We start from the raw sequence: 27,110 nt of genomic DNA, 5'->3' as shown, positions 1-27,110 counted from the left end.
TGAACATTAATTACTGCTGGTGTGGCGATGTATGCCTTTAATCCCCATACCCAGGATGCAGAAGTATGTGTACCTCTGTGAGTCTGAGGCCAGCTCAGTCTACACAGTGAGTTCCAGGACAGCCAGGGCTAGTAGAGACCCACCTCCCGTCTCAAAAGAATATTAACAGCAAGTGTCAATGAAGAGATGGGTTAAACCCGCTGCTCATAAAAGGATTTCAAATTGCACTTAACGCTTTACTTAATTAAAGAGGAAATGGTTTAAGATTACTGTAATAAATGGACAACGCAAACCTGCTTCTGCGAAGTGCAGTTTTGTTTTGTTGAAAAACAGAAGCTCACATAACCCAGATGGAACTCAAACTGGCCATGTGACTCTGGCACCCATCCCAGGGTATCACGGATGCTAAGCACCAACTGCTCTATCCATCCAGCACACATCCTGTAATTTGACTCCATAAAGAAAAATGAAACCACATCTTTGCAGGAAAGTAGATGGAACAACAGCCACACCCAAAGAAGATAGTAGAACATTTTCATTTCTAGGTAATATTTAGGAGCATTATGAAAGTAAAGGGGAAGGCTGAAGATTAGGGATGCAGATTACCTGCATGTAAGCAAACATCACAAAGAGCCTACCACATTGCACAGTTAGCATACCTCCCAAAAAATAAAGAAAATGCTATAGATAAATTCTGAAAATTTGGGGGGATTCTACACTGCTTACCAAATACACTACATTAAATAAAATTTTAAAACTGTTTCAGTCATGACTAACAGACTGAGTAGGAGAAAACATACACTAAGATTGCACTAGTAAGACAGGAGACAGTTGAAAAACTAATCAATGACACAAAAAGTAAAGCCACATAGAAATATAAAACGTAATATTATGGAAATGTTACTGATTACCAGAAAAATGCCGACATTCAAGAAACTACTATTTTATCTTTCTCTTAATCCTTTTCTTAGGTGTCTTAAGCGTTTTCTGTAATTTTAACTATTCAACATGTAACTGTCTGGAATCAGACTGTTGGGAATTATGGGCTTTAGGAACTTGAAATCTGCAGTCCCAGAGTCCCCAGTCAGACACACCTCATATTGGTAGCTCTGGGACAGGGTCCCCGCGCCGCTGACGTCCACCAGGTGGCCAGAAAAGTGTCCCTCAGGCACAGAGTAGACACCCAAAGAGGCCTCCTTCGTCCTCCTGCACAGCCTCACCCCGACAAACAGCAGCACAGACAAGAGGAAGAGTGAAGACACAGACGCCAAGGCGATGACCAGGTACAGCGTGAGCGCATCCTCATCCCGTGTCGGGTCGCTAGCGACCTCTGGCAGAGGCAAGTAAGGCTGAGAGAAGCCATCCACCAACAGCACATGCAGAGTGACGCTGGCTGAGCGCGGAGGCTCGCCATTGTCCCTGACCACTAGCAGCAGCTTGTGCTTAGGGGCATCTCGCTCGCTCAGCAATCTGGTGGTGCGCACCTCGCCATTGTGTGCCCACACACTGAACAGCCCGGGCTCCGTAGCCTTGAGCAGCTGGAACGACAGCCAGGCATTCTGGCCAGAGTCACTGTCCACAGCCACCACCTTGGTGACCAGGTAGCCAGGCTCCGCGGCCCTGGGTAGCAGCTCTGTGCAGGGCACAGAGGCGTTCTGCAGCGGGTACAGCACAAAGGGCTCGTTGTCATTATCGTCCAAGACTAGCACGCGCACCAGCGCCTGGCTGCTGAGAGCAGGAGAGCCTCGGTCTGCGGCGCCCACGCGGAAGTCAAAGGCTTGCAGAGCCTCATAGTCTAGTGCCCTGAGCGCGAACAGCTGCCCATTATCAGCATTGATGGAGATGAGCGAGGTTAGGGCCAGCTGCGGGTCTTGGGGTGGCAGGAGCGAGTAGGTGATGTGGGCATTGGAGCCAGAGTCTGAGTCTGTGGCACTGATGGTGCCTATGTGCAGGGCGGGGCTGTTGTTCTCGCGGACAAACAGGGTGTAGGAGGTTTGGGTGAAGGCGGGGGCATTATCGTTGATATCAGACACCTGCACTGTTATGGTGTGCTGGGTTGTGAGCCTGGGTGTGCCCAGGTCCTTGACTGTGATGGTGATGTTGTACTCATCTCTGCTCTCTCTGTCCAGTGGCCCTTCTGTCACTAAAGTAAAATAGTTCTCAAATGTGGACTTTAAAAGAAATGGAAGTTCGTTCTGAATAGAACACACCATCTTTCCATTGTCCCCTGAATCTAGATCAAAAATACTGAAAAGAGCAACTACAGTCTCTGGGAAGTTTTCTGGGATGGGGCTTGTGACCATGGAGATGGTCAGCTCTGGGGCATTGTCATTCACATCCAACACCTGTACGGCCACAGTACATTTGCCTGAAAGGCCCCCTCCATCTGTGGCTGCGATTTCCACATTGTAGTATTGAGTTACCTCAAAATCCAACTCTTTGATCAGATGGATTTCTCCTGTGACTTCGTCAATAACAAATGATTGAGAAGCTCCACCGCCTTGAAACAGAGAGTAGGCTACATTCCCATATATCCCAGCATCTAAGTCCCTGGCAGAGACCATGACAATTAAGGCATTGAGGGGACTGTTCTCAGGAATCTGCACTTCGTATAGGGACTGTATAAACTGGGGGGCGTTATCATTGATGTCCACGACTTCAATTCGAACTGTAGTGGTCCCAGACCTGGCAGGGGTCCCCCCATCCAGAGCAGTGAGGGTTAAAGTGAGCCCAGGCTGCTCCTCCCTGTCCAGGGCTCTGTCCAGCACCAGCTCAGGATATTTCCTGCCATCTGCTCTACTGTGAGTAACAACATGGAAATGGAGGTTGGGGCTGACTGAGTAGTTCTGAACAGCATTGCTCCCTATGTCAGGGTCCTGAGCTGCCTTCAGAGAAAACACAGTCCCTGGCTGGGCACTCTCAGGGATTGTTAAAAGCATTTCCCTGTGAGGGAACTCTGGAGAATGGTCATTTATATCTGTGAGCTCCAGGTCCGTTTGGAAGAACTGCACAGGGTTTTCCAGTATGATCTGGAAGTGCAGCACACAAGGTTCTGTCTCCCCACACAGCACCTCACGGTCTAGTGTTTCCTTCAGGAACAAATTCCCAGTCTCAGCATCCAGCTGCAAGAGCTCTTTGTTTCCTCTGTGATGGATTCGTGCCCCTCTAGTGGTCAGTTCTCCAACCCTGAGCCCCAGATCTTCTGCAAGGTTAGCCAGCAAGTAGCCACTCTCGGTTTCTTCTGGTATGGTGTATCTAACTCCCTCAGAGCCAGTCTCCCACAGTAGCAACAATATAGCAAGAAAAACCACTTGCCTTTGCTGTGGCGGTTTTGCTGGTGCTGTCTCCATTGTTCACACTGGATCCAGAAGGTTCAGTATCTTTTAATTTGTTAGAATCCACCCATGTCTTTTGATGAAATAACAGAACTAAATTTCACTCACTGACTTGCTGTTGGAGCTATGCCTTCTCTAGAAATCTCGCCGCTAGATCCATCTTGAACGTCAGCTTCTTTTAAGGAGCAGTGTAAATTCTGATGGCCAGTAATGGCTACCAGAGCATCTGCAGAGCCCATTATTCATACGCTTAGTCTGCAGCGCCACCAAGCGTCCTTATTCACTACTGCATGTACCTTTTTCATTGTGTTCCGTTTATTCTCCCCTTGTTTAAATTCATTGACTTCACTTTTTAATTTTGTTTTAACAGCTGGTGTTCAAAGTGTTAGAGACATGCCTGAAAAGAAATACTAAAAGTAACCATTTTGGAGCTCCACTTGCAAAGAACATACAAATGTTTCAAAGTTATTGTGACTGTTGCCTTAAATTCGACTACTAACTCTCCTGACTTTTAAAAAATTATAATATTAATTTTATGACTTCAAACTATAAACTTACTCTGTAAGTGAAAACATATGAGGGTCTAACCAACAAACATTCAACTTGGCCAACAACCATCAATAATAGATTCAATGCTGTTGGTCTGGTGTGGACACTTAGAACAAGTATATGTGAATTACAACAAAAGCATGGATGTTCTCAGCTGCTTGTTACAATAAATAGTGCGCAAAGAAGCTGTTTTTGAAGTTGGTTCTCCAGTAGAAGCAAAATGGAACAAGACTTTAAAGAAATTTGAAATAGCAAGAATTCTTGGTAAGTAATATGTGCACTATGCAAAGCTAGTTAACTGCCCTGGGTTTACACCTCTGCCTTGATCACTTTGTTCGTGTGTGTGTGTGTGTGTGTGTGTGTGTGTGTGTGTGTGTGTGTGGTGTTGTTGTTGCTTGATTTTTGAGACAGTGTTTCTCTGTGTAGCTTTGTGTATCCTGGACTCACTTTGTAGATCAGGCTGGCTTTGAGCTCACAGAGACCCACTTGCCTCTGCCTCCCAGAGTGCTGGGATTACAGGCATGAGCCCCTGCATCTGGCTTGTCTTGATCATTTGGTGAGATAAGTTCCAGGCTTATTCTTCTTTCAAAAGACTTGTTTGTCTGCTTGCTTACTTGTTTGCTTGCTTGCTTGAGACAGGATTTTTCTCTGTAGCCCCAGCTGTCCTAGCTAGAACTCACTATGGATAACAAGCTAGCCTCAAACTCAGAAATCTGCCTGTCTTTGATGTTGAGTGCTGGGGATTAAAGACATGCATCACACACCCTGCTGAATCTCTTTCGATGGTAGAACTGGAACTATTCATGAATCTGATTCTGAAGGGAAAAGTATCAGTACAACTAAGAGAACCATCTGGCCTCTAGAGCTCTCACTGCTCGGGAATAGGAGAGTCCAGCTTTGATTGGGGGAAGTGGTTTGTTATGGGGATCACGTCTGGGACGTCAGTGTTTCCATCTTCTAGTCCCATGTGTATTGATGCAGGCACAACAACAGTTTGTCTGTGGATTCATCTACTTCATTACTTCGGCTTTTCACATTATTCCAGTTTTCTTGTATCATGGGTTCCCCCCTGCCCTGCCCCAGTCCACCAGAAACTGAAATTCATTCTGATGCCTTCTTGTGAATTTTACCTATTTCTTTTTCTTCTTGTTTCTTTGTAAAAGCCATGACACTTGCTTTGAGGCACATTATGGTCTTCTCGATGCTTTTAATTTTTTGAATTTTCTCAGCAGCTGATTTGGGATGTGAAGCATCATGTCGGGCATGGCACATGTGTACAAATTCTTGGTGCCTCTGAACAAGTTGGTTATGCAGATAGACAATCCATACTAGTTTAGCCTTTCCTTTAAATCACAGTCAGTGAGTGAGTTCTACAGAATTTGGCACAGCAGCTCCTTTTGTGAGCAGAAGTGCCAAAGTTTCTTTTCTTGTGATGAGCTTAGGAAGAAGATGTTTGGGAATGCTGACCCTACAAACAGGACAAGTCACAGTAGTGTCAGGTTTCAGGGTGAATATAAAGGGAGACACAGCAAGGTTTGCATTTAAAGAACCATAGAACATCTTTCCTACAAAACACTCCTTTAGTCTCTGAAGAAGTGCTTGGCTTTGTTTGAGAGTTGAATTTCCTGTCATTTTATTTTTCCCAACACCTTTGATGGAGACCTCTGACAGGGCACTTCTCCATTGACCTGCTCCCTTGTTTGGCAGGGAGAGTGTCTGGTGACTTCTGCAGCATGTAGTTTGACAACAGCTTCCTTGGAGGTGGAAGACACAGGAGTTACAGGTGGCCACCCTAAAACTGCCTAAGGTGAATCCATGCAAGATCCAAGCTTTTGACTAGTTCATCCAGAAGGTGACTATTTCTCAAGTCTGGTTCTGTGCCTGCCACGCAGCAGGTTCTTTTCTTTCTATCTAATGAATTACACAAAAAGTATTTCTTTTGGTGCTGATCAGGATTGATTAATTCTTCATAGGAAAACTTCATTTTTGAAGAGTGTATGCATTGATAATATAATTCTACTTTTTTAAACATCGTGAGAAGAGACTATTGTCAATGGAGTTAGCAACTAAAAATAAGTCAACTGGAGAGAAATAGTGATTAGTTAAACCACACGAACTGACAAATTGTCCCTTCCCCACAAAGATATAAAAGCAAAATTGTATGATGTAGATCTTCAGAATAAGAAAAACCTTGTTTTTGTTTTTTGTTTTGGATGTAAAGAATGCATACATAACACTGTAAGAACGCCAAGGGTGTAGGCTGGTGGACAGTGTTCCAGGGCACCAGGCAGAAGAACCCTGGAGAGTGTCCTGAAACAATGAACATGCTATTTATACTTTCCAGTGAACAGACGTTCATTAAGTCAGAAGATAAATTATTGTTCTTATAACACATGAAAATGGAACGTATCAATACTCACGCCAATATGTATCAATCAAATCAAAGATTTCAAATAAACAGTTGTTTTATGCATCCTGCATACTCATACATTTATATTTTAGGATTGTATAATGAGTGTGAGAAATTATATGTTTTCATAACAAAAGAACCGGATACTGATGCTGGATCAGACCTGACAGGATTCATCCCTCTCAGCATGCTGGACACGGACATCCTGCATCCTTCATGTTCCAGCACCAAGTGCTTCAGTTGCTGTTCTTCATCAGAACAGGACAGCTTCAGATCCCAATTGGCCTAGCATTTCAGACTGTCCCACACAGGACTTCAATTAAGCCTGGAATCTCTCAACACTTAGAAACTGGACCACAAATACTATTCCTGGCTTGTTTAACCATTTCCCCAATTTTAGTTGGGCCCCTACAAAGGTATTATTCCCCCCAAATCATCCAGAAGAAACCTTAAGAGAACAATGCCCCATTTCCCTTAAGAAGGGCTGGGTACATTTTTTGGTTGCTCTTTTGGGCTACAGATGATTATTTTCAGTGGGAGTTGGTTATAAGTTATTATTGGCCTTATTTAGAGAGAAAACGTGGTTGGACTCAGGGATCTCTCTCTTTTCCTTTATCTTTCTTTCTTAGGTTTGGAGATAGGGGTTGAAAAGAAAGAAAAGGAAATATAGAAATATACAGGGATGATAGGACAAAAAGTAGACTATTGAATCTATTCCTCAACTTAAGGCCTTAATTGTTACTCACAAAAAAGGTTATTTTTAATTCATTAGTATAGATTTTTGTATATTGATGCAAAATAAGTTTAATTTGGATACATTGGTATAGAATTCAAATTTAAAATTACTCTTCATACACATTATAGATATTTCTACCTATATAACTCAATTATAATACAAGGTTTACTTCCAATACTTTTAAAGTGCTATTGCAGGCAGTTTAGGATAGTTAAGTAATACAAGCTAATTGTTAGTTGATCAAATCACGGTCATGTCAATTACTAGTCTATTTTTATCACAAGAATATACATCCTAGGTTTAACAGATAGATATGATTCTATAGATAGATAAAGTAAAATAGTTAGATAAGGTCTTCAAAAACATCAGAGACCTACAGAATCTGGCATTTAAAGATGTTTCTATTATTTTAAATATACTCTGACAATAAGACAGGTTATCTCCTGGCAACGCCCAGCCTACCTCAAAGAAGATAATGAGCATCAAAGAACCTCCTTGTGGAGATGGCTTCAAATGTGGCAAACAAGCCACTGGGCAAAATGTCCTCATTTCTGCCCCAGACAGAATTCTGCTTAAAAATGCAGAGCAGAGTCAATTGCCCATCTCTCTGTAAACAGGGTAAGCAAGTACTCCATAGTTCCTGCCTCACAAATATGTCTGTCAGATATACTGGGCCAGAAGGCTGAAGATGATGCACCAACATTATAGAGGCAGCTAACTGTCTCTGTCATTTTTTTTTTTTCATTTTTGAAGCTGCTAACCTGCACCTCCGGTTTACTCAGGTAATTCTACTTTTAAAGTAACTTACAAGACCTTAAAGACATTGTCTTTAGTTTCATGATTTATGCTTTAAAACCAGCTGTCCATTTTGCAGTGTCTCTTTTAAAATAATTTTATCATATTCATGTGGTTGCTTTAAGATTTTTTTTCTATTTGACTTGAAATCAAGCAACCTTCCTGTGACACAACTGGCTTGTTTTGTCTTTTATTTATTCTGACTGAGTTTCACTAAGCTTCTTAAACAGTGAATGAAGTTTACCAATTTAGTAATTGTTTCTCATCATCTCTTTCTAATTCTCTCCTCAATTCTAGGATTACAGTTGTAAGCATGTTGGAGGACTTCATTATATCCCAAATGTTACTAATGTTCTTTTCTTTCTTAATTATATTTTCTTTGTGTTTCTATCTGAATGTTTTATCTGGAGTCATCTTGCATCCACTTTTCCTGCGTTTCTTATAGCTATTGCATTAAACAACTTAGTTCTATATCATGTGTCTTTTTCACCTACAGAACCTACAGTTTAATATTTCTATTTGATGATAAAATTTCCTTGTGTCTATTTTGTATATTGTTTTAATGCATTAGCCATATGTTTAAAAAGCTATTTGGCACATTAATTTCTAATATCTGGATCTTCTAGATGATTTTTTTTCAAGACAGGGTTTCTCTGTGGAGCACTAGCTGTCCTGAACTCACTTTGAAGATCAGACTAGCCTTGAACTCACAGAGATCTGCCTGCCTCTGCCTACCAAAATACTGGGATCACTGGCATGTGCCACCATGCCCCACCTATACCATATGTTTTTATTCTTGTTTTTCTTGATAGAATTTAGGTGCGTGCGTGTGTGTGTGTGTGTGTGTGTGTGTGTGTGTGTGTGTGTGTGTTTTCTTTGATGCGTGCCTTGAAATTTTTACAGAATGTTGTGTAATTCATAAAAGCCATCTAGGGTCATGATGCTAATTCATGGTAAGGGTATGCTAACTCAAGGTAAGGGTGTCAGCTTGATACCACCCTAATGCAAGCAGGCACTATACTTGGTTAAGGTTCTTTGCAGGCCTACCCAACTCTGCAATATTCCAAGTCATGAACTTTTGTTGTGTTCTCCATATCCCCTTCCCATGGGAGGTTCAAAACTCTATTTTCTCAGCAAGCAAAACTTCACTCTGATTTTGAAGAATTTTCTTCCTAGGTTCTTTACTCTTGGTGTCTGCCTTGAGTTTAAATATCATGAATGGGGAAACCAGATCTAAGCTTGAATCTTCCAGTCTGTCAAAGTTTACTGTTTTACCTTGTCTCTCTCAAGAGCCTGTTGCTTGTTTTCAGACTTAGCAAATTTCTCTGGGGCAAAATAGACTGTTAATTGAGATCTTACATCCTTCTTCTCAGAAATCTTAGCCCATACAGTTCTTATAATATCATGGTCTTTCTGTTATTTTAGAAAGATAATTTCTGTGTTTTTATTTTTGTTTTCTGAGACAGGATTACTCTGTGTACCCTTGGCTGTCTGGAACTCTCTTTGTAGACAGAGTTGGCCTTGAACTCAGAGATCCACCTGCTTCTTCCTCCCAAGTGCTGGGATTAAAGGCATGCATCACTATGCCAGGCTTAATTTCTGGCTTTTAACCTGTAATTATAATTGCTTTTTTGGTGTCAAATAAACAATCTAATATAGAAGGTTAATTCTACATATGTACGTATAATTTTTAACCTTACACATAAAATATGTGTATTGTGTGACTTTTGATAGTGCTAAGCAGAACAGATCTTTTTTATAAAAGATTTTTTATTAATTGTTTGAGTCTTACGACATGTTTATTTGATAAAGAAAATAGCCACCAGCATGTAGGAACATGACCAAATCCCATTCAAAATAGATAACATTATCTAATTTATTCACAATTTCATTAGTTTTCTCTGTCTGCCTCTATTTACTCTTACCTACTTTGCTAGAAGATAAGTAATGTTTCTATATTTGTAAAAAGTCTTTAAATATATAGTCATCTATAAGTCTTTGGAACAATATCATTTTAAGTTTAGCTCAAATACGGATTTTTCTCAATTAGAAGTTGTCATTTGTTCTGTCCAGTAATTAGTTTAGTCTGCTATTTTTTCTTATTATTAATTTATTCTTGTTACATCTCAATGGTTATCCCATCCCTTGTACCCTCCCATTCTTCCCTCCCTCCCATTTTCCCCTTATGCCCCTCCCCTACGACTGTTCCTGAGGGGGATTACCTCCCCCTGTATATGCTCATAGGGTATCAATTCTCTTTTTGGTAACCTGCTGAGTGCCACCAGGTCTCCCCCTCCAGGGGACATGGTCAAATGTGAGGCACCAGAGTACTTGAGAAAGTCATATCGCACTCTCCACTCAACTGTGGAGAATGTGCAGAACAGATCTTAAAGTGATATGAACTTGCTGCCTTTGGTAGAATTTCTGCCCTAGAACAGCACATGTTAAACTCATCCCATGTCTGAAAACAACAGCGGTGAATTGCGAGAGACACACATGTAATAGAAGCATCTGAGGGAAAAAAGAAACATGTTAGCATATGTGCCATTATCAAGAAACCTAGCCTCTATTCTCCACTTTTGTTCAGTAACAACAAAATGACCTTTTCCCTAAGGTATATATTATATGTAGGATATTTGGGTCATGTTTACTACTACACTGTAGTAACAGAAATTTAAATTGCTGGTTTAATTACATAAGCTTGTGGTGGCTCCTAGCTGGTCGGGAATGTTCCATGATTTTGAATACACAAAAGGGAAATGAGTGGAGTATTCCTTGGCATATATTTCCCCACTTTTGTTTATATTATTATACAAAATGGACTTGGGTAGCTAAATTAAAGTGAACTTGATTTGTCATGATGCTCAAGCATAATTAGGTTTATTTTAATTGCCATATCAAATATATTTTGTTTATATAGCTGATAACAATTGGAAAGCTGTTAATCTTGTTTACCATATTTGTGCTTCATTCTTCTCTGAGTTTTATATCTTTCTTGGGGTACTTTTAAAGTTGGGTCAAGATTAAAAACTGTTTCAAGAATAAGTCAAGCAGCCGGGCATGGCAGCACAGGCCTTTAATCCCAGCACTCGGAGGCAGAGGCAGGTGGATCTCTGTGAGTTTGAGACCAGCCTGGTCTACAAAGTGAGTCCAGGATAGCCAAGGCTACACAGAGAAACCCTGTCTCAAAAAAAAAATAAAGAAGAAGAAGAAGAAGAAGAAGAAGAAGAAGAAGAAGAAGAAGAAGAAGAATTAGAAACCAAACTATCATTAACTTCCCTTTTTGTTGTATTCTTGGAGGTAAAAGTAATGTATATGTTCTAAAACTCTAGGAGTATAATATACTGGATTTTAAAATAAACATTAGATTATAAAGAAAGTTTTTAAATGGCTCAATTTTTTTCTGGCAAAAAATTTCGATGGCATCTTATAGTCAGAACTAAATAAATCTACTTGGAAATCACACAATAACTTCACCAGGCTTGTTGAACATTACAGCAAACAGTCACTATTCAAACAAATATTGTTTCAGCATATTCATGTTCAAAAGCATATCTATTTCACACAAAGCTTTCCTTAATATAAAACTAAACTAATCTATAACTGAAGGCTACACTGGGGAACAGCAGTGAAATTAAACATCAAAAATAATTTTAAAGATTAAAAAATTTCCTATTGCTATCAAGTATTACAAAGTAAACTGAGACCAACCATCAGCATTAAAGATGAGAGACAAAATTCAGAAGAAATTTCCTCTTCTGAATGGCATGGAAAACTAAGAAACTCCAAGAAAATTCAATCTGTTCATTATACTTGGACTTCTGTCCAAATGGTAAAGGAAGTAAGGAGAAAGAGAAGGTTAACACCCTCAAGAGTCCTCAATAAACTTAGAAGAAATTGGTTCATAATTCAGTTTCTGACATTACTTTTTAAACCAGTGATTTAACAGACCGGCTTCACAAAAGAAGGAGAAGGAAGAAGAAGAAGAAGAAGAAGAAGAAGAAGGAGGAGGAGGAGGAGGAGGAGGAGGAGGAGAAGGAGGAGAAGGAGAAGGAGGAGGAGGAGGAGAGGAGGAGGAGGAGGAAAAAGAAGAGGAGGAGGAGGAGAGCAAGCATATGACATTTCTCCTTAATTTTTATTGTATAATAATTACTTTAGAAGGTTAATCTTAGTATTTATGACATGCTTGTGGACAAATGCACATAACAATCTTTAGGATGCACAGTGTTCACAACAGGACATGGCACAACTTCCATGCACTGACGTTTTAATGAAGTGTGTGTTTACATAAATTTAGGAGAAAGAAGTGTACTAAATTTTACAGCTATTCAAGTTGCTTAACTCAAAAAGGCCAAAGACTCATAAAGAATTCCAAACTATGCCTGAAAATCTACAAAGTTATATGGTAAAGCTATGTTCCACAAATACACTCAACTTTTTCTTTAGTGCATTGAAAAGTTCCAGAATATCATGAACATATTAGTTTCATTAACTGTTATAATAATCTCACAATTACATAGAGATGCCCAAATATAGAGAAAATGTGTATATAATACCACAACTACAAAATCCTAAGTAATTAGTGTTAATAAAAAGTAACAAGTTAAAGCTATTTGGGATATCATGGGTTGAATTACTGGTAAAGAAAACATTTAGCTAGTACAACTTCTTAAAAGAATACAATAAGAAGTTTACCTGAACTTTGAGTTGATGAACCATTTACAATACTTAGCTGACTACAACGCTATTCCTGAAGTGGGGACTTTCCTTAACGTCTCCCTCAGCTTCTTCCAGAAACAGGTTTGGCATCACCGGACTTAGGAATTTGAAATCACCAGTCCTAGAGTCTCCAGTCAGACACACCTCATACTGGTAGCTCTGGGACAGGGTCCCCATACCGCTGACGTCCACCAGGTGGCCAGGAATATGTCCCCCGGGCACAGAGCAAACACCCAGAGAAGTTGTCCTGGCTCTCCTGCACAGCCTCACCCCGACGAACAGCAGCACAGACAAGAGGAAGAGAGAAGACACAGAAGCCAAGGCAATGACCAGGTACAGCGTGAGCGCATCTTCATCCTGTGTAGGGTCGGGCACCACCTCTGGCAGAGGCAGGTAGGGCTGGGAGAAGCCATCCACCACCAGCACATGCAGAGTGACGCTGGCAGAGCGCTGGGGCTCGCCATTGTCCTTGACCAGCAGCAGCAGCCTGTGCTTGGTTGCATCGCGCTCGCTCAGCAGCCTTGTGGTACGCACTTCGCCATTGTGAGCCCACACACTGAACAGCCCCGGCTCCGTGGCCTTGAGCAGCTGGAAAGACAGCCAGGCATTCTGGCCAGAGTCACGGTCCACAGCCACCACCTTGGTGACCAGATAGCCAGGCTCCGCCGCCCTAGGTAGCAGCTCAGTGCAGGGCGCAGAGGCGTTCTGCAGCGGGTACAGAAAGAAGGGCTCATTGTCATTGTCATCCAGGACCAGCACGTGCACCAGTGTCTGGCTGCTGAGCGTGGGCGAGCCTCCGTCTGTGGCGCCCACGCGGAACTCGAAGGCCTGCAGGGCCTCATAGTCCAGAACCCTGAGCGCGAACAGTTGCCCATTATCAGCATTGATGGAGATGAGCGAGGTTAGGGTCAGTTGCTGGTCGTGGGATGGCAGCAGCGAGTAGGTGATGTGGGCATTGGAGCCAGAGTCTGAGTCTGTGGCGCTGATGGTGCCTATGTGCAGGGCGGGGCTGTTGTTCTCGCGGACAAACAGGGTGTAGGAGGGTTGGGTGAAGGCAGGGGCATTGTCGTTGATGTCAGACACCTGCACTGTTATGGTGTGCTGGGTTGTGAGCCTGGGTGTGCCCAGGTCTGAGATTGTGATGGTGATGTTGTACTCGGCTCTGCTCTCTCTGTCCAGCGCTCCTTGAGACCCTATAGTATAAAAATTCTCTACAGATGGTTTTAGGATGAACGGGAGATCGTTCTGGATGGAACATGTCACTCTTCCGTTATCTCCAGAGTCTAAATCGGAAACACTGAAAACAGCCACCACAGTCTCTGCCGAATTCTCAGGGACAAGACTGTTAACTGATGATAAAGCCAGTTGAGGTGGGTTGTCATTCACATCAACCACCTGAACTATGACTGTGCATTTTCCTGAAAGGCCTCCTCCATCCTTTGCCTCTATGTCAACCTCGTAAGTATTAATTGTTTCATAATCTAAACCCTTAACTAGTTGTATGTCACCAGTACTAGGATTTAGTTCAAATGTTTTGAGAATTTCTTCAGAAGCATGAAAAAATACATACGATATCGCGCCAAACGTTCCCGTATCTAAGTCAGAAGCTGAGAGCGTGATAATGACAGAGCCAATGGGGCTTTTCTCTAGAATGTGAACCTCGTAGAGTGACTGTGTAAATTCTGGAGCGTTATCGTTTATGTCTAGGACCAGGATGTGGACCTGGGCCGTGCCAGACCGAGGTGGGGATCCTCCATCCAGGGCTGTGAGAGTTAAACTGAGCTCTGGCTGCTCCTCCCGGTCCAGAGCTCGGTCTAGCACTAGTTCTGGATACTTCCTTCCATCCCTACGGCGGTGGGTGCGAACATGAAAATGGGAATTGGGAGAGACTGTGTAGTTCTGGAGTCCGTTTCTTCCCACATCCAAGTCCACAGCATTTCCCAAAGAAATGACTGTCCCGGGTGGGGAGCTTTCCAGGACTTTCAGTTGCATTGCGTTTTCAAAGAACTCCGGGGCGTGGTCATTTACATCTACGACCTCAACTTCATTTGTAATAAACTGCAAAGGGTTATGCAGCAGTATCTGAAAATGCAGCACACAGGGCTCTGTGGAACCGCACAGCTCCTCCCGGTCCAATTTCTCAACCAAGAGCAAATCTCCAGTCTGATGACTGAGCTGAAAATACTGTATGTTCCCTTTGGAAATAGCCTGAGCTCTCCTTTCAGCCAGCTCTTCTACACTGAGCCCCAGATCCCTTGCTAAATTGGCTATTAAGCAGCCCCTCTCTTTTTCCTCAGCCACAGAATAGCGCCTAGACCCGGATCCAGCCAGAGACCCACCTAGAAAAACAAAGAGAAGCAAGACTTGCCTTTGTTTAAGGAAGCTCTCCTCTTTGGCCTCCATCGTATTTCTGCGGTGTTTCTCCAAGAGCTTGTCACCAAGAGGAGCCTTATAGCTCTCTGTGAAAAGCAAAGTCTTTTGGAGACAGCTTAACAACTAATGTTTTCCAGAGGTTCAGATTTTCTTGCTTAAAAATCTGCCCAGGTCCACAAGCCCTGGTTTTATCGCATAGGATCGCTTTGTGGATCTCTCTGTACAGATAACTCAGTCTTAATTCTCCTTTTTAGTCAACAGCGCCACCATGTGTTCATTTGCAGTTTTAAATTCTTAGAAAAGACGTTAGTTTATTTACTGGTTTTGATTTGTGCCCTTTACTTCCCTTATCAACCTACCTGACCCAAATGAGGGAGTTTCTTGTGCCACATAAGTTAAACATAAACTAGGCAAACACAATGCACTAAATGGGATTATCTGTCTCCGGTAAAAGTCCTCACGATTTGCATTACAAGCTCACACTACACATCCTAAGCTACTACCCTCACCCTTAATTTCTACCTACAAGTTTTAAAAAGATTTTAAGTGATAACATGATTATCCTTCTTTTTTTGGTTTCCTTATTTTCAAATTTTTGTAAAATGTGTGAGTTACATTAATAGTTGGAGAAGCACTATGAAAAGTCAAAGTGGTAAAATATGATAGCTTATATTAGATGGCTGAACATGCATAATTACTTCTATATTTTCATGTGGAGTACTTAAGACTGTTTCCTCTCCTTTTACAGAAATTTAGTAAATATTACCTTAACTTGTATTGATGTATTACTATAGACAGTTATTTAATTTGTCAAAGTTATGCCTATAATGGTAACAAGATCAGATCTATAAATTTTATACAGTTTCACATCTCGCAGGGTGTATAAATCTCAAACATGCTCAAACAGTGTGAAATGTGTGACACAGGAAGTGTGCTGAGTGCACTGAACTTCATGAGGGGTCGTTAGGAAAGTCCTCCCCAAGGTCTTGCCTTTCCTGTGGACTGGTAAGCATAAGAAGTGTATCAGGTGACGCAGGACATGTGAAGAGCCTGCAAGAGTAAAGTATCAGTAATTCACACAATAAAGGACAGTGTGCCAGATCTTAGTGTCTCAAAAGCTACAGAGACAAGGAAAGTAAAACGCAGGAGAAATTTTAAGTACTTGTATTTTATTTCAAGGGCAAAGGGAAGCTATTGTTAGGTTGTAGGCAGACAAAAAAAAAAAAAAAAGGCAATAAAGATATGTGTTCGGGCTAGCTCTCCGCATGAGAATCAGGAGTGTTGTGACCTGGCTTGTAATTGGGTTTATTCCTAATATTGGTGACATGGAAACTAACAGCCACGCTATTTCTATAATGTTGTCGTATTGTACTTGATAACAACAGGAAGATAGTTGATGGTCATTGAGACATTTGATGTCACAGGAGGTCACATAACTACAATCTCACATGTGATAAAATGGATAGCTAGAAACTTTTGCTACTGAGACAGTCTTTTCTGACACTCCTGATCTCAAAATGAGATTTCAAATTCTGGAAGTTTAATAGCATATCTCATTCAAATATACATAAAAGTATGTAAAAATTAATAGTAGGTTGAAATTTTAAGAATTATAATTTCTGTGCTGCATGTGCCCAAAATCCAATTGCAAGAAGTGAAGAATGTTGGGCGAGTAACTTGGGGAACACAGAAGCATATTTAAATATAAAATTAAATATCAGAAATTCTGCATTCATTAAGTCAGAGGACAGGAGAGGAGACGTGAATTAAGTATTAAGAGAGAACATAAAAAGATATGTTGAAAACTAGATTGGTAACTTAATAATGTTCAAATAGTTCTGGTAAAAGTTTTATTCATTAGGTAGCTTGCCATATTTAATTATTAGTATGTCATAACTAACACAATTCTTCTTTCAATCAGTTAGTCAAAAAATATTAAGAACCTAAAACATTCTGGTGACTCTGTGAATCATTAAATAAATGGGAGCTGCCCATAAACATAACTCAAAAACTGAGATTTTTTTTTAAATGGCTTGTGTGTTTGTTTAAGTCAGAGGACAATTTTGAGGAGTTGATTTTCTACTTCTATCATGTGGGTCTTGGGATCAAACTCCAGTTGTCAGAATAGCTGGCCATCTCATTTGGCCCACCACAAACTTTCTTTTAAAGCATTGAAAAGTCTTCAGTACTAAAGAGAGAAAATTAGAACAAGTCAGTCCAGAAAATTAATAAAAATTATAATGGATCCACCCACACTACTCATGGATTTATGTTCAGTTCCATCTTTAAAGTTCCAGAGAATTTGGGGAATGGAATGCCAGGCTACATACAAATTTCCTAAGTTGGCAAAAGATGGAAGCATACGCTCTGTATATAGTTCAATTATAATAAAGTTCCCAGTAGGTTAATTAACTAGGAGTGCTAGTGCAATGCCTACAATCCCAATACCCTGAATGTAGCAGGACCTGTCACAAATTCAGGACTACAATGAGACCTTGTCTCAAATTTTTTTAAAAAAAGTATTGAGTTCAGCCAAAGAATTGAAGAATTTTGAAAGAAAACCTAATTATCATGCCCTTGAAAGTCACTTTTCATGTATTCTTTAGCTATCCTTTAGAATAGTGTATGATTTTGGCTGAATTTGTTTTGCATTAATTTGAACACTGTTAAATCCAACAATTAAGATTTCTACAATCCAAGGGATGGGATAAACATTGAGATGTAACAAGAATAAATTAATAAAAAAATTTAAAAAAAAAGATTTCTACAATCTTTAAGGAGTCATAAGTTTTGTATGCTGCAACTTTAAAATACATGTGTGGATAAATATGAAACAAGTGCTATGTTATTCACATCCATATAAAGAGTTTAGTGTCAGCTCACGAGATAAAAGTTATATTAATGAGAAAATAAATGAACACAAATAGTCTGGGCTGCAAAATATTACAACTCGGGTAATGAGAGAAAATATTTTTAGGCAGCACTTAAGAATAATCCAGAACTGGTGACATAAAATTTAAGCAATGATGCTCTAGCTCATTTCTGCAGGGCAGAGAGCCGGTATGCATTTAATCCAGCACTCAGAAGGCAGAGACAGGTGGATCTCTGAGAGTTAAAAACTAGCCCGGTCAGCTAGGCATGGTAGTGCACGCCTTTAATCCCAGCACTCAGGAGGCAGAGGCAGGCAGATCACTGTGAGTTCAAGGCCAGCCTGGTCTACAAAGCGAGTCCAGGACAGCAACAGCCAAGGCTACACATAGAAACCCTGTCTCAAAAAACCACTACCACCACCACCACCACCAACAACAACAACAACAAAAAAAAAAACCAAACAAAAAACCCCAGCCCAGTCTACATAATGAGTTCCAGAACAGCCGGAGCTACATAGTGAGGACACACAGACACATGAATGTGCACACTGAAAAAAAAAATTTATGAAAACCCAATTTTTACTTTTACATTATAAGTCAAAATAAAATTACAAGACTAATCAAAGTTGGAATACATGTGAAATTTAAATTCCTTATTCCACATACCTTACTTATTTAGAACTACAAGGAACATGCAAAGAATTAGAATAAGATAGTTACTTTCAAAGAAGAGATACCTTCACTTGTCAAAGCAGTAAAATCAAACCTTTCACGTTTTAGCTGAGACTAGACTCCGTATGTCCTCACCAATACTTAACTGAATTCAAAACTATTTCTGTAACTGGGGTTTGTATCATTCTCTCTTTCTGAACTCTGAAGAAGGAAGTTGGGGATAACTGGCTTCAGGAATTTAAAATCTGGGGTCCCAGCATCTCCAGTCAAACACACCTCATACTGGTAGCTCTGGGACAGGGTCCCCGCCCCGCTGACATCTACCAGGTGTCCAGGAAAGTGGCCTTCGGGTATAGAGCAGCCACCCATCGAGGTCGCTCTGTCCCTCCTGCACACTCTCACCCCCACGAACAGCAGCACAGACAACAGAAAGAGTGAAGACACAGATGCCAAGGCAATGACCAGGTACAGTGTGAGCACATCGTCATCCTGTGTAGGGTCGGGCGCCACCTCTGGCAGAGGCAGGTAGGGTTGCGAGAAGCCATCCACCACCAGCACGTGCAGTGTGACGCTAGCAGAGCGTGGAGGCTCGCCATTGTCTTTGACCAGCAGCAGCAGCCTGTGCTTGGTTGCATCGCGCTCGCTCAGCAGCCTGGTGGTGCGCACCTCACCATTGTGAGCCCAAACGCTGAACAGCCCGGGCTCGGTGGCTTTGAGCAACTGGAAAGACAGCCAGGCGTTCTGGCCAGAGTCACGGTCTACAGCCACCACCTTAGTGACCAAGTAGCCAGGCTCTGCCACTCTGGGCAGCAGCTCAGTGCAGGGAGCAGAGGCGTTCTGCAGAGGGTAGAGCGCAAAGGGCGCATTGTCGTTGTCGTCCAGCACCAGGACTCGGACCAGCGTGTGGCTGCTGAGGGAGGGCGAACCTTGATCTGTAGCGCCCACGTGGAACTCGAAGGCCTGCAGGACCTCATAGTCCAGCGCCCTCAGCGCGAACAGCTGCCCGTTGTCAGCATTGATGGAAACCAGTGAGGCGAGTGCCAGCTGCGGGTCCTGGGGCAGCAGCAGCGAATAGGTGATTTGGGCGTTGGAGCCAGAGTCTGAGTCTGTGGCGCTGATGGTGCCTATGTGCAGGGCGGGGCTGTTGTTCTCTTGGACGAACACAGTGTAGGAGGTTTGGGTGAAGGTCGGGGCGTTGTCGTTGATATCTGATACCTGCACTGTTATGGTGTGCTGGGTTGTGAGCCTGGGTGTGCCCATGTCGGAGACAGAGATGGTGATGTTGTACTGTGATCTGGTCTCTCGGTCCAGGGCTGTGTTTGTCATAACAGTGTAAAAGTTCTCAACTGAAGGTTTTAGAATAAAAGGAAGATCCTCCTGGATGGAGCAAACCATTTTCCCATTGTCTCCAGAGTCAGGATCTGCAACACTGAACACAGCAACTACGGTTTCCGGGGCGTTTTCTGGGATGTGATTGGTAAGTGAGGACATAGTCAGCTCTGGAGGGTTGTCATTCAAATCCATTACTTCGACAAACACCACAGTGCTTCCAGAAAGTCCCCCACCATCTGTAGCCTGAACATATACTGTATATGCCTGGGTAGATTCGAAATCCAGTGTCTTTGCTAAAAGGATTTCTCCGGATGTTGTGTTCATTCGAAATGTTTTCCGAATGTCTTCTGAAGCTTGGGAAAAGCTGTACGCTATTTGTCCATGGTCTCCAATGTCTAAATCCCTAGCAGAGACAGTAGCAAGCAGGGATCCAACAGGACTGTTCTCCGGGACCTGAACCTCATAGCGAGGCTTTGAAAATGAGGGGGCGTTGTCATTGATGTCCAAGACTTCAATAAGGACCTGGGCGGTGCCAGACCTGGGTGGGCTCCCACCATCCAGCGCCGTGAGGATTAACCTGATTTCAGATCGTTCCTCTCGATCCAGCACTTTGTCTAGAACCAGCAGTGGCAACACCGAGCCATCAGGACGGTCTTGTAGTTTAAGATGAAAATAGAAATTGGGGCTGATTGTGTACGTTTGGAGACTGTTGTTTCCCACATCTAAGTCTTGTGCACTTTCTATTAGGAAAGTGGTACCGGAAGCAGTAGTTTCTGAAATTTTCAAGATGATTTCTTTGTCCAGAAAAACGGGAGAATGATCGTTTATGTCCCTAATCTGTAGCTCAGCCTGTAAAATCTGCAAAGGGTTTTCCAGTAACACCTGGAAAGGTACCACACAGGGCTCGGCGGGTCCGCAAAGCTCCTCCCTGTCCACTTTCTCCCTTAACAACAAATCCCCCGTTTGCCTCTTGAATTCTAAGTTCAATTTTTTCCCTTTGGAAATGACTCGTGGTCCCCGCGCAGCGAGTTCCTTTACCTCCAGCCCCAGGTCTTTTAACAAATTTGCCACAAAAAGGCCGTTCTCCGCTTCCTCCTCCACGGAGTAGCGCCTAATTGTGGACCCAGCCTGAGCTATGCCCAGCAAAACAAAGAACAGCAGGACTTGCCTTTTTTTCACGACTCGCTCCATTTCCTCTCCAGCCTCCATCGCCTTCTGGTCTCCCAGGAAACCGCCCCAGCTGTGGTTTACGTTGTCACCGACTCGCTCTGCAAATATCTTGCAGACAATGGGACAAGTCCACAACCCCCAGGCCTAAGACTTTCCGGAAGGACTGCCTTAGACGGCCTCCTCTGCTCCCTCCTCCCTTTAGCGGTCTGGCTTCTGGAAGGTGGGCTGCTTGGCGGCTCCTTCTACTTCTGAGACTGCAGCGCCACCCTGCGTTCTTATCAAGTATTGTTTTCTCCCAAGCATTAAAAAAATCACTCTCCCGTTGATGCATATTTTCAATGTGTCTCACAGGATACCATGTATTTCAAAGGCTTTTATTGCTTCTATAGTGGTATGTAAGGCGTGTACAAGATACTTCGCTTTTTTTCTTCGCAGATTCAAGAGGGTTTTGGGAGGAGAAAAGCAACTTCAGGACTACTAGGTGATTAGGTTGCCGTAGAAAGATTTTAACTAAGAAGTTGCCAGTTTTTATTCAGAACCTGGACATGTCTGTATTTGGATTGTGGTTAGGTTACCACTATCACGTCTAATCAACTGAAAAGACTCAACAGAAAACCATGGAACTTAAGGAGGCTGCCGTACTAGGTGCAGAAATGTCCTCACTTACACTTCTTTGCTTCAGACACACAATCCCCTGAGATGTGATGTGCCTTGAGTCTCATAAAAACCTCCATTGTCAGTACTTTTCTTCTTGTCAGTGTCTTTTTTAAAATTTTCCTTTTAAACAGTTAAGATATAACTGCAATTAAATTGCTGTATCTATCAGTTATTGAATTCCTAATATCAAATGCATAGTAAATATTTAGAACTCCTTCATTATCTTTTTAAAGTCTTTAAGAGATGTTTTATTAAATCGGAATACAAAGTATGTAAGTTGAAAGTTATTGCCATGTCTTAAAAGTTATCTTTTTAAAAATGTTCAGTAGAAAGAAAGGAATTGTCGAGCCACAAAAGGCATATTGTTCACCCAAAAAGAGGGGCCCTCTGAAATATGCCTCACACCAGATGTGTATGTGCAGAACAAACTGGAATGTATGGTCTATTGAATATGAAAAACAGGGTGAAAAGTTGGGGGAGGTGGGGCGATGGAGTGGATCAGGGAGGAGGTAAGGGGAGGAGTAAGGGTGAATATGATTTTTAAAATGCACTGCATGAAATTCTTAAAGAATTAATAGAAACATTTTAAAAAGAAAGACAATATTGTTTTAACTATATAACATTCTGGAAAAAGCAAAAAATTAAAAAGTTCTCTGTTACTAGGGAAGAGAAGAATTAGAATAAAGAGCTAAGACAGACTTTTTTTGGACAATGAAATTTTCCTTTATTATACTATAATGGTGGATACATGACATTATCCATTTCTGGAAAAAATAAACTCATACAACAAAAGTCAATCCAAGGGTTAACTTGGCATTTTAATGAACAATAATGTATCAGCATTTGTATACCAGTGTTACCAAATGTGCTACATTAAGGCAAGATATGAATAATGGGAGTGTGGTGGAAGAGAGAGGGTAGACGGAACTCTGGGTACTATCTGATTTTCTGTAAGACCTAAAATTGTTCTAAAAACAAAGTTTATTACAATAATTATAAAGACTTTGCCTTAGGCATTCAGATATATATGACAGAAAAGAAGAAATCTAGGGAAATATAGGAGCAGAAGGTAATAATAATAATAATAATAATAATAATAATAATAATAATAATAATAATAGAAGAAGAAGAAGAAGAAAAGTATTTGAATGGGGATATAAGAGAACATTCTCAAAATGCATTATATACATGTATTAAAGTTGTCTCTCTGAAGCCCACTACTGGGCCTGGCAGTGGTGGTGCACACCTTTAAGTCCAGCGCTTGGGAGGTAGAACGATCTCTGTGAGTCGAGGTCAGCCCGACCCATGGTGCGAGTTCCAGAACAGCCAAGTACACCCTGTCTGAAGAAAGGAAGAAAGAAAGAAGGAAAGAAAGAAAGAAAGAAAGAAAGAGATAAGAGAGAATGATGAGAAAGAAAGGAAAGAAAAGAAAGAAATCCACTACCATGTCCAGTGACTACACACCAACTAAAACATTATAGAAAAAAAATGTTTTTCTTTAAGAAAATACTCATGTGTAAAAAGCTAAAAGATATATATACAATAAGCACAACTCTACCTTCAGTACAAACAAAATAACTGGCTTTTTTGGTGACGGTTACATACACTTTGTCCTGGTTAGTTTTATGTCAGAGTCATTCCCCAGGGAAAAGCATGGGAAGGGAGCCAGGAGGCGCACTCCTTCGTGGTCTCCTCATCAGTCCCTGCTTCCAGGTGCCTGCCTTACTTGAGTTTCTGCCATTATTTCAATAGTGGACTGTGGTATAGAAATCTAAGTGAAATAAAATCTTTCTTCACCGAGTTACTTTTGGTCAGTATTTCATCGCGTCAATAGGAAAGCCTAAGACATACATCATAATACTTCACCTCTACACATTCAGCAGGCATCTCCTAAGTGGGAAGATGTTTCCAGGTGTAACCATGATGCTACCTGCCTGGGAAAATGAATAATAACCCTATATTAAAATCCAGCTCTTAGAACATATTGTTTTCTTTCCATTATTCTTTTCCATTTTTCTTTAGCTGTGGCAAGAATTCAAAGCCACTGCTGAATTTCATTTAAAGATGCACTTATTTCCTCAGCCTTGTGCTGTAGTAGTGTCTCAGATGCTCTCTTAGCCAAGTTCTATGATTGTTTTGGTTATTGTATGTTACTGTGTAATAGTCCTCCATTTATTTACGTTAGTTTTTAATTAAATGCCCAAACCATTTGTCTTTTATGATGTCTTGTGTCCTATATTTGTGTTATCATGGCATTGTTTAACTTGTTTCCCTAACCCCTGTATTTCCAGAAAACTGGAATGGGTGACTTATTAATATAAAAGTGTCACAACATTTTAAAAAGCTCCCATTTTGTACAAAATGGCAAATCACAAGTTACCTTTCTTAACATTTAGAAAACAAATGCTTACTTCTACTCTGCTGGCAGTTTTTGGGTTTTCTGATTGTTCACTTTGTATTATTGTAATAATTTAAAAGAATCTTTTTAACTCATTTGATCTGAGCACCATACACAGTTAATCCAGGTGAGCAAAATCTTTAAAAAAAATCACCTACATGGCTAGATCATTTGAACTTATACATGCAATCAAGCATATGACCATTTAGTTTTAATAGATTCTCTGAGCTGAAACAGTTATGAGGGTAACAGAAGGAAGAGGAAATATGTAATGAAGACAAATACATAATCTAGTATTTCTCACAAGTAGAAAATACAAAAATAATTCCTAAAATTCAGAGGTAAATTTGTTATGTAAGGCTCTGTAAACTTTTGTGTTGTATTTTGTCTCACAATTCTCACAGTCAGGTTTTATTTTAGTTTTAGTAATACTCACAAGTCTAGAAGTAAAAGGAGAGTTTTTTCTTTTTTCATATATAAAAACAATAATAGAACTTTGTGTTTATAGATGGCATCCAGTGTTCAGTGCAATATTTCCACTGTGATATTCTAAATAGCCACAATCTTTCAATATAAATATTTCTTCAGCTCTTCCTAGCACCCTTCAACAAGCTTTGCTTATTCAGCTCTCTATCAAATTATATAAGAAAGAATGACCTTATGAACCTCTAGTAACATTTACACAAATTGTTGAAGACATAAACAATAAATTTTCTTTCAGAATCTATTGATATAAACAGTTCATTCAAGCAAGAAAGATTTCAAAATAAATGGTATTACTGTGGAGAAAATGAGTGCTAGTGCTTAGTTATTCCTTTCCCATGGTACATATAAAATCAGGGTTTTGAAAAAAGCATTTACATTAGAAATCTCATACTTGTGCTGAATAGATGACTCAGTAGTTAAGACCACTAGCTGTTTTTCCAGAAGACAGAGGTTAGATTCTCAGCACCCATATGGTGGCTCACAACCTCTCTAGCTGCAGTTCAGGGGGTTTGATGCCCTCCTCGCATGTGTCTCGCATGTGTATGCTGCACAGACATACATTCAGGCAAAACACTTATACACATAAAATAAAAATAACTAGAATATTTGTTAATTAAAATGTTCATGCATGTGCTTAAGGTGAACCATTATAGATTTATAACACAAGCTTTGCAGACTGTTGACCAATTATTCATTTGTCATGTACTGTAGTTTAATTTGTGCAGAAGGGGGACCCACACTCATACTCATGTCTAGTGCTAGTGCTCTCCTCTCTCTTTCTCTCCCTCCCTCCCTCCCTCTCTCTCTCTCTCTCTCTCTCTCTCTCTCTCTCTCTCTCTCTCTCTCTGAATAGTTATACACACATAGGTAGATAGATACATAGATGGGTGCAGAAGGTAATTTGGTGAGAATGAAGACGTAGACGTAGTTATGTTTCATTTGCATCTGGGAGAGACTCCAGACCTTTTTTTTGCCGTGATGATAGTATGTTTATCTCAGAATAGTCTTTTTCTATAAAAATTTTAAGAGAGTTGTCACTATGAAAACCATCATTATACTCACTTGGTTTGTTTTGTCACTTTGACAAAAGCTAGGATTGTTGGGAAGAAGGAACCTCAGTTGAGAAAATGTCTCCATCTTATTGTCCTGGAAGCAATTCTATGGAAGCATTTTCTTGATTGATTGGGTCACAGTTAACCTAGCCTGCTGTAGGTGGTGACACATCTGGGCAAGTGGCCCTGAGTAGTATAAAAAAGCAAAGTGAGAAAACCAGGGACAGAAGGTCAGTAAGCAAAGTTCCTCTGTGGCCTATGGTTCAATTGCTGCCTCCAGGTTCCAGTTCTGAGAACCCTTCATGATGTATTGCAAGCAGTAAAATGAAATAAGACCTTTCTGGTTTTGCTGTCTCACACAATAAAAAGCAAACTAGAATAACAATGGCCAAGCATTATTGATTTTACCATATGCTCCCATGATGATATCCAGCCTCGCCTCAAGATCACTACAAGGGGGCCAGCTGATCATGGACCAAAGTTTCTGAAGCCATGAGCTTAAAAGAATCCCTTCCTTCTGTGAGTTAGGCCAGGTATTTGGTCACAGTAATGAAAAGTCTGAGTAAATCAAGAGGAGGAAATGTCCTCATAGGCTCTTATAGGGAAGGCTTGGTCCTCCGTTGGTGGCATTCTTTGGGAGGTGCTTCAAATTTTATTTGGTAGACCCTAACTGGATTTAGTAGGTCACCTGAGGGCATGTCTTCAGGGGCTATAATCTTGCCCCAGCTCTTTCCTGTTTCTCCATTTACTCCTTAGCCATAATGAGATGAGCAGTTGAGCTCTACTACACCCTCTCTCTTCTCTCTAACCAGAAGCAGTCCTTTGTGCCCCAGGGACAAATACCGCTTACCTCTCACCCTGGCCCCTTTTATCCCCTCGTCTGGCTTCCTTCCCATTGCCCCTCTTCCTCTATCTTCTGTCTTTGTCCCTTATCCCTGCCATCTGTTCCTATGGGACAAATAAATCTCCTTTATGTTGAGAACTTGGCCTTGGAGTGTCTTGGGCCAATTTTGAGGTCTTCTACAATCCTAAAAAAAAAAAAAAAAAAAAACTTCATCTATCTCACCAGTTAGGGAGAGAAGAAGGGAGGTTTCCATCTTCAATGTCTAAAAAGCAAGTAAATGTACTTTGGATGTTTTCACACCCTACCCCTGCATGTACATCCAATTCAGCATCATTTTGTATATTCTTACTCTAAATTGTTATTATCAATTATTCCATTTATATTTATATCTCTTCACAACACCCCTATCTAGGGTGGGTTTTTTTTGTTAAATGTGTGTGTGTGTGTGTGTGTGTGTGTGTGTGTGTGTGTGTGTGAAGGTGCTCTTAGAAGAAGACATCAAATCCCTTGGAGGTGTAGTTACAACCAGTTGTAAGCTTTCCAATATAGGTGCTGGAAGTGTAACTCTGTAATAGCAGAAAATGCTCTTAAGCATTGAAATATCTCTCCTGCTCCCACTCAGAATATTTTCATTTGATCACACACCAGTAGGAATCACCTTCTAAAAAATATCGAAACAATACACCATCACTCACCCTGCTGAAGTCACTAC

General features: G+C 41.1%; 3 protein-coding genes across 3 annotated transcripts; all 3 read right to left on the bottom strand.

Moving 5' to 3' along the window:
- Positions 1–710: 710 nt before the first annotated feature.
- Positions 711–4,202, bottom strand: LOC127204200 (protocadherin beta-6-like). Its single transcript, XM_051163135.1, has one exon. The coding sequence runs from the start codon at positions 3,348–3,350 to the stop codon at positions 996–998; it is 2,355 nt and encodes a 784-aa protein (XP_051019092.1). The 5' UTR covers positions 3,351–4,202; the 3' UTR covers positions 711–995.
- Positions 4,203–11,957: 7,755 nt separating this feature from the next.
- On the bottom strand, positions 11,958–15,027 carry Pcdhb3 (protocadherin beta 3). Its single transcript, XM_051163129.1, has one exon. The coding sequence runs from the start codon at positions 14,945–14,947 to the stop codon at positions 12,554–12,556; it is 2,394 nt and encodes a 797-aa protein (XP_051019086.1). The 5' UTR covers positions 14,948–15,027; the 3' UTR covers positions 11,958–12,553.
- A 3,309-nt stretch (positions 15,028–18,336) lies between these two features.
- Positions 18,337–21,158, bottom strand: LOC127204190 (protocadherin beta-2-like). Its single transcript, XM_051163123.1, has one exon. The coding sequence runs from the start codon at positions 20,998–21,000 to the stop codon at positions 18,601–18,603; it is 2,400 nt and encodes a 799-aa protein (XP_051019080.1). The 5' UTR covers positions 21,001–21,158; the 3' UTR covers positions 18,337–18,600.
- Between the last annotated feature and the right edge of the window lie 5,952 nt (positions 21,159–27,110).

The sequence above is a fragment of the Acomys russatus genome, chromosome 20 (assembly GCF_903995435.1).
Source record: "Acomys russatus chromosome 20, mAcoRus1.1, whole genome shotgun sequence".
NCBI classification, from domain to species: Eukaryota; Metazoa; Chordata; class Mammalia; order Rodentia; family Muridae; genus Acomys; species Acomys russatus.
The sequence above is the reverse complement of the archived record's forward strand: the minus strand, read 5'-3'. Positions and strand labels throughout refer to the sequence as shown.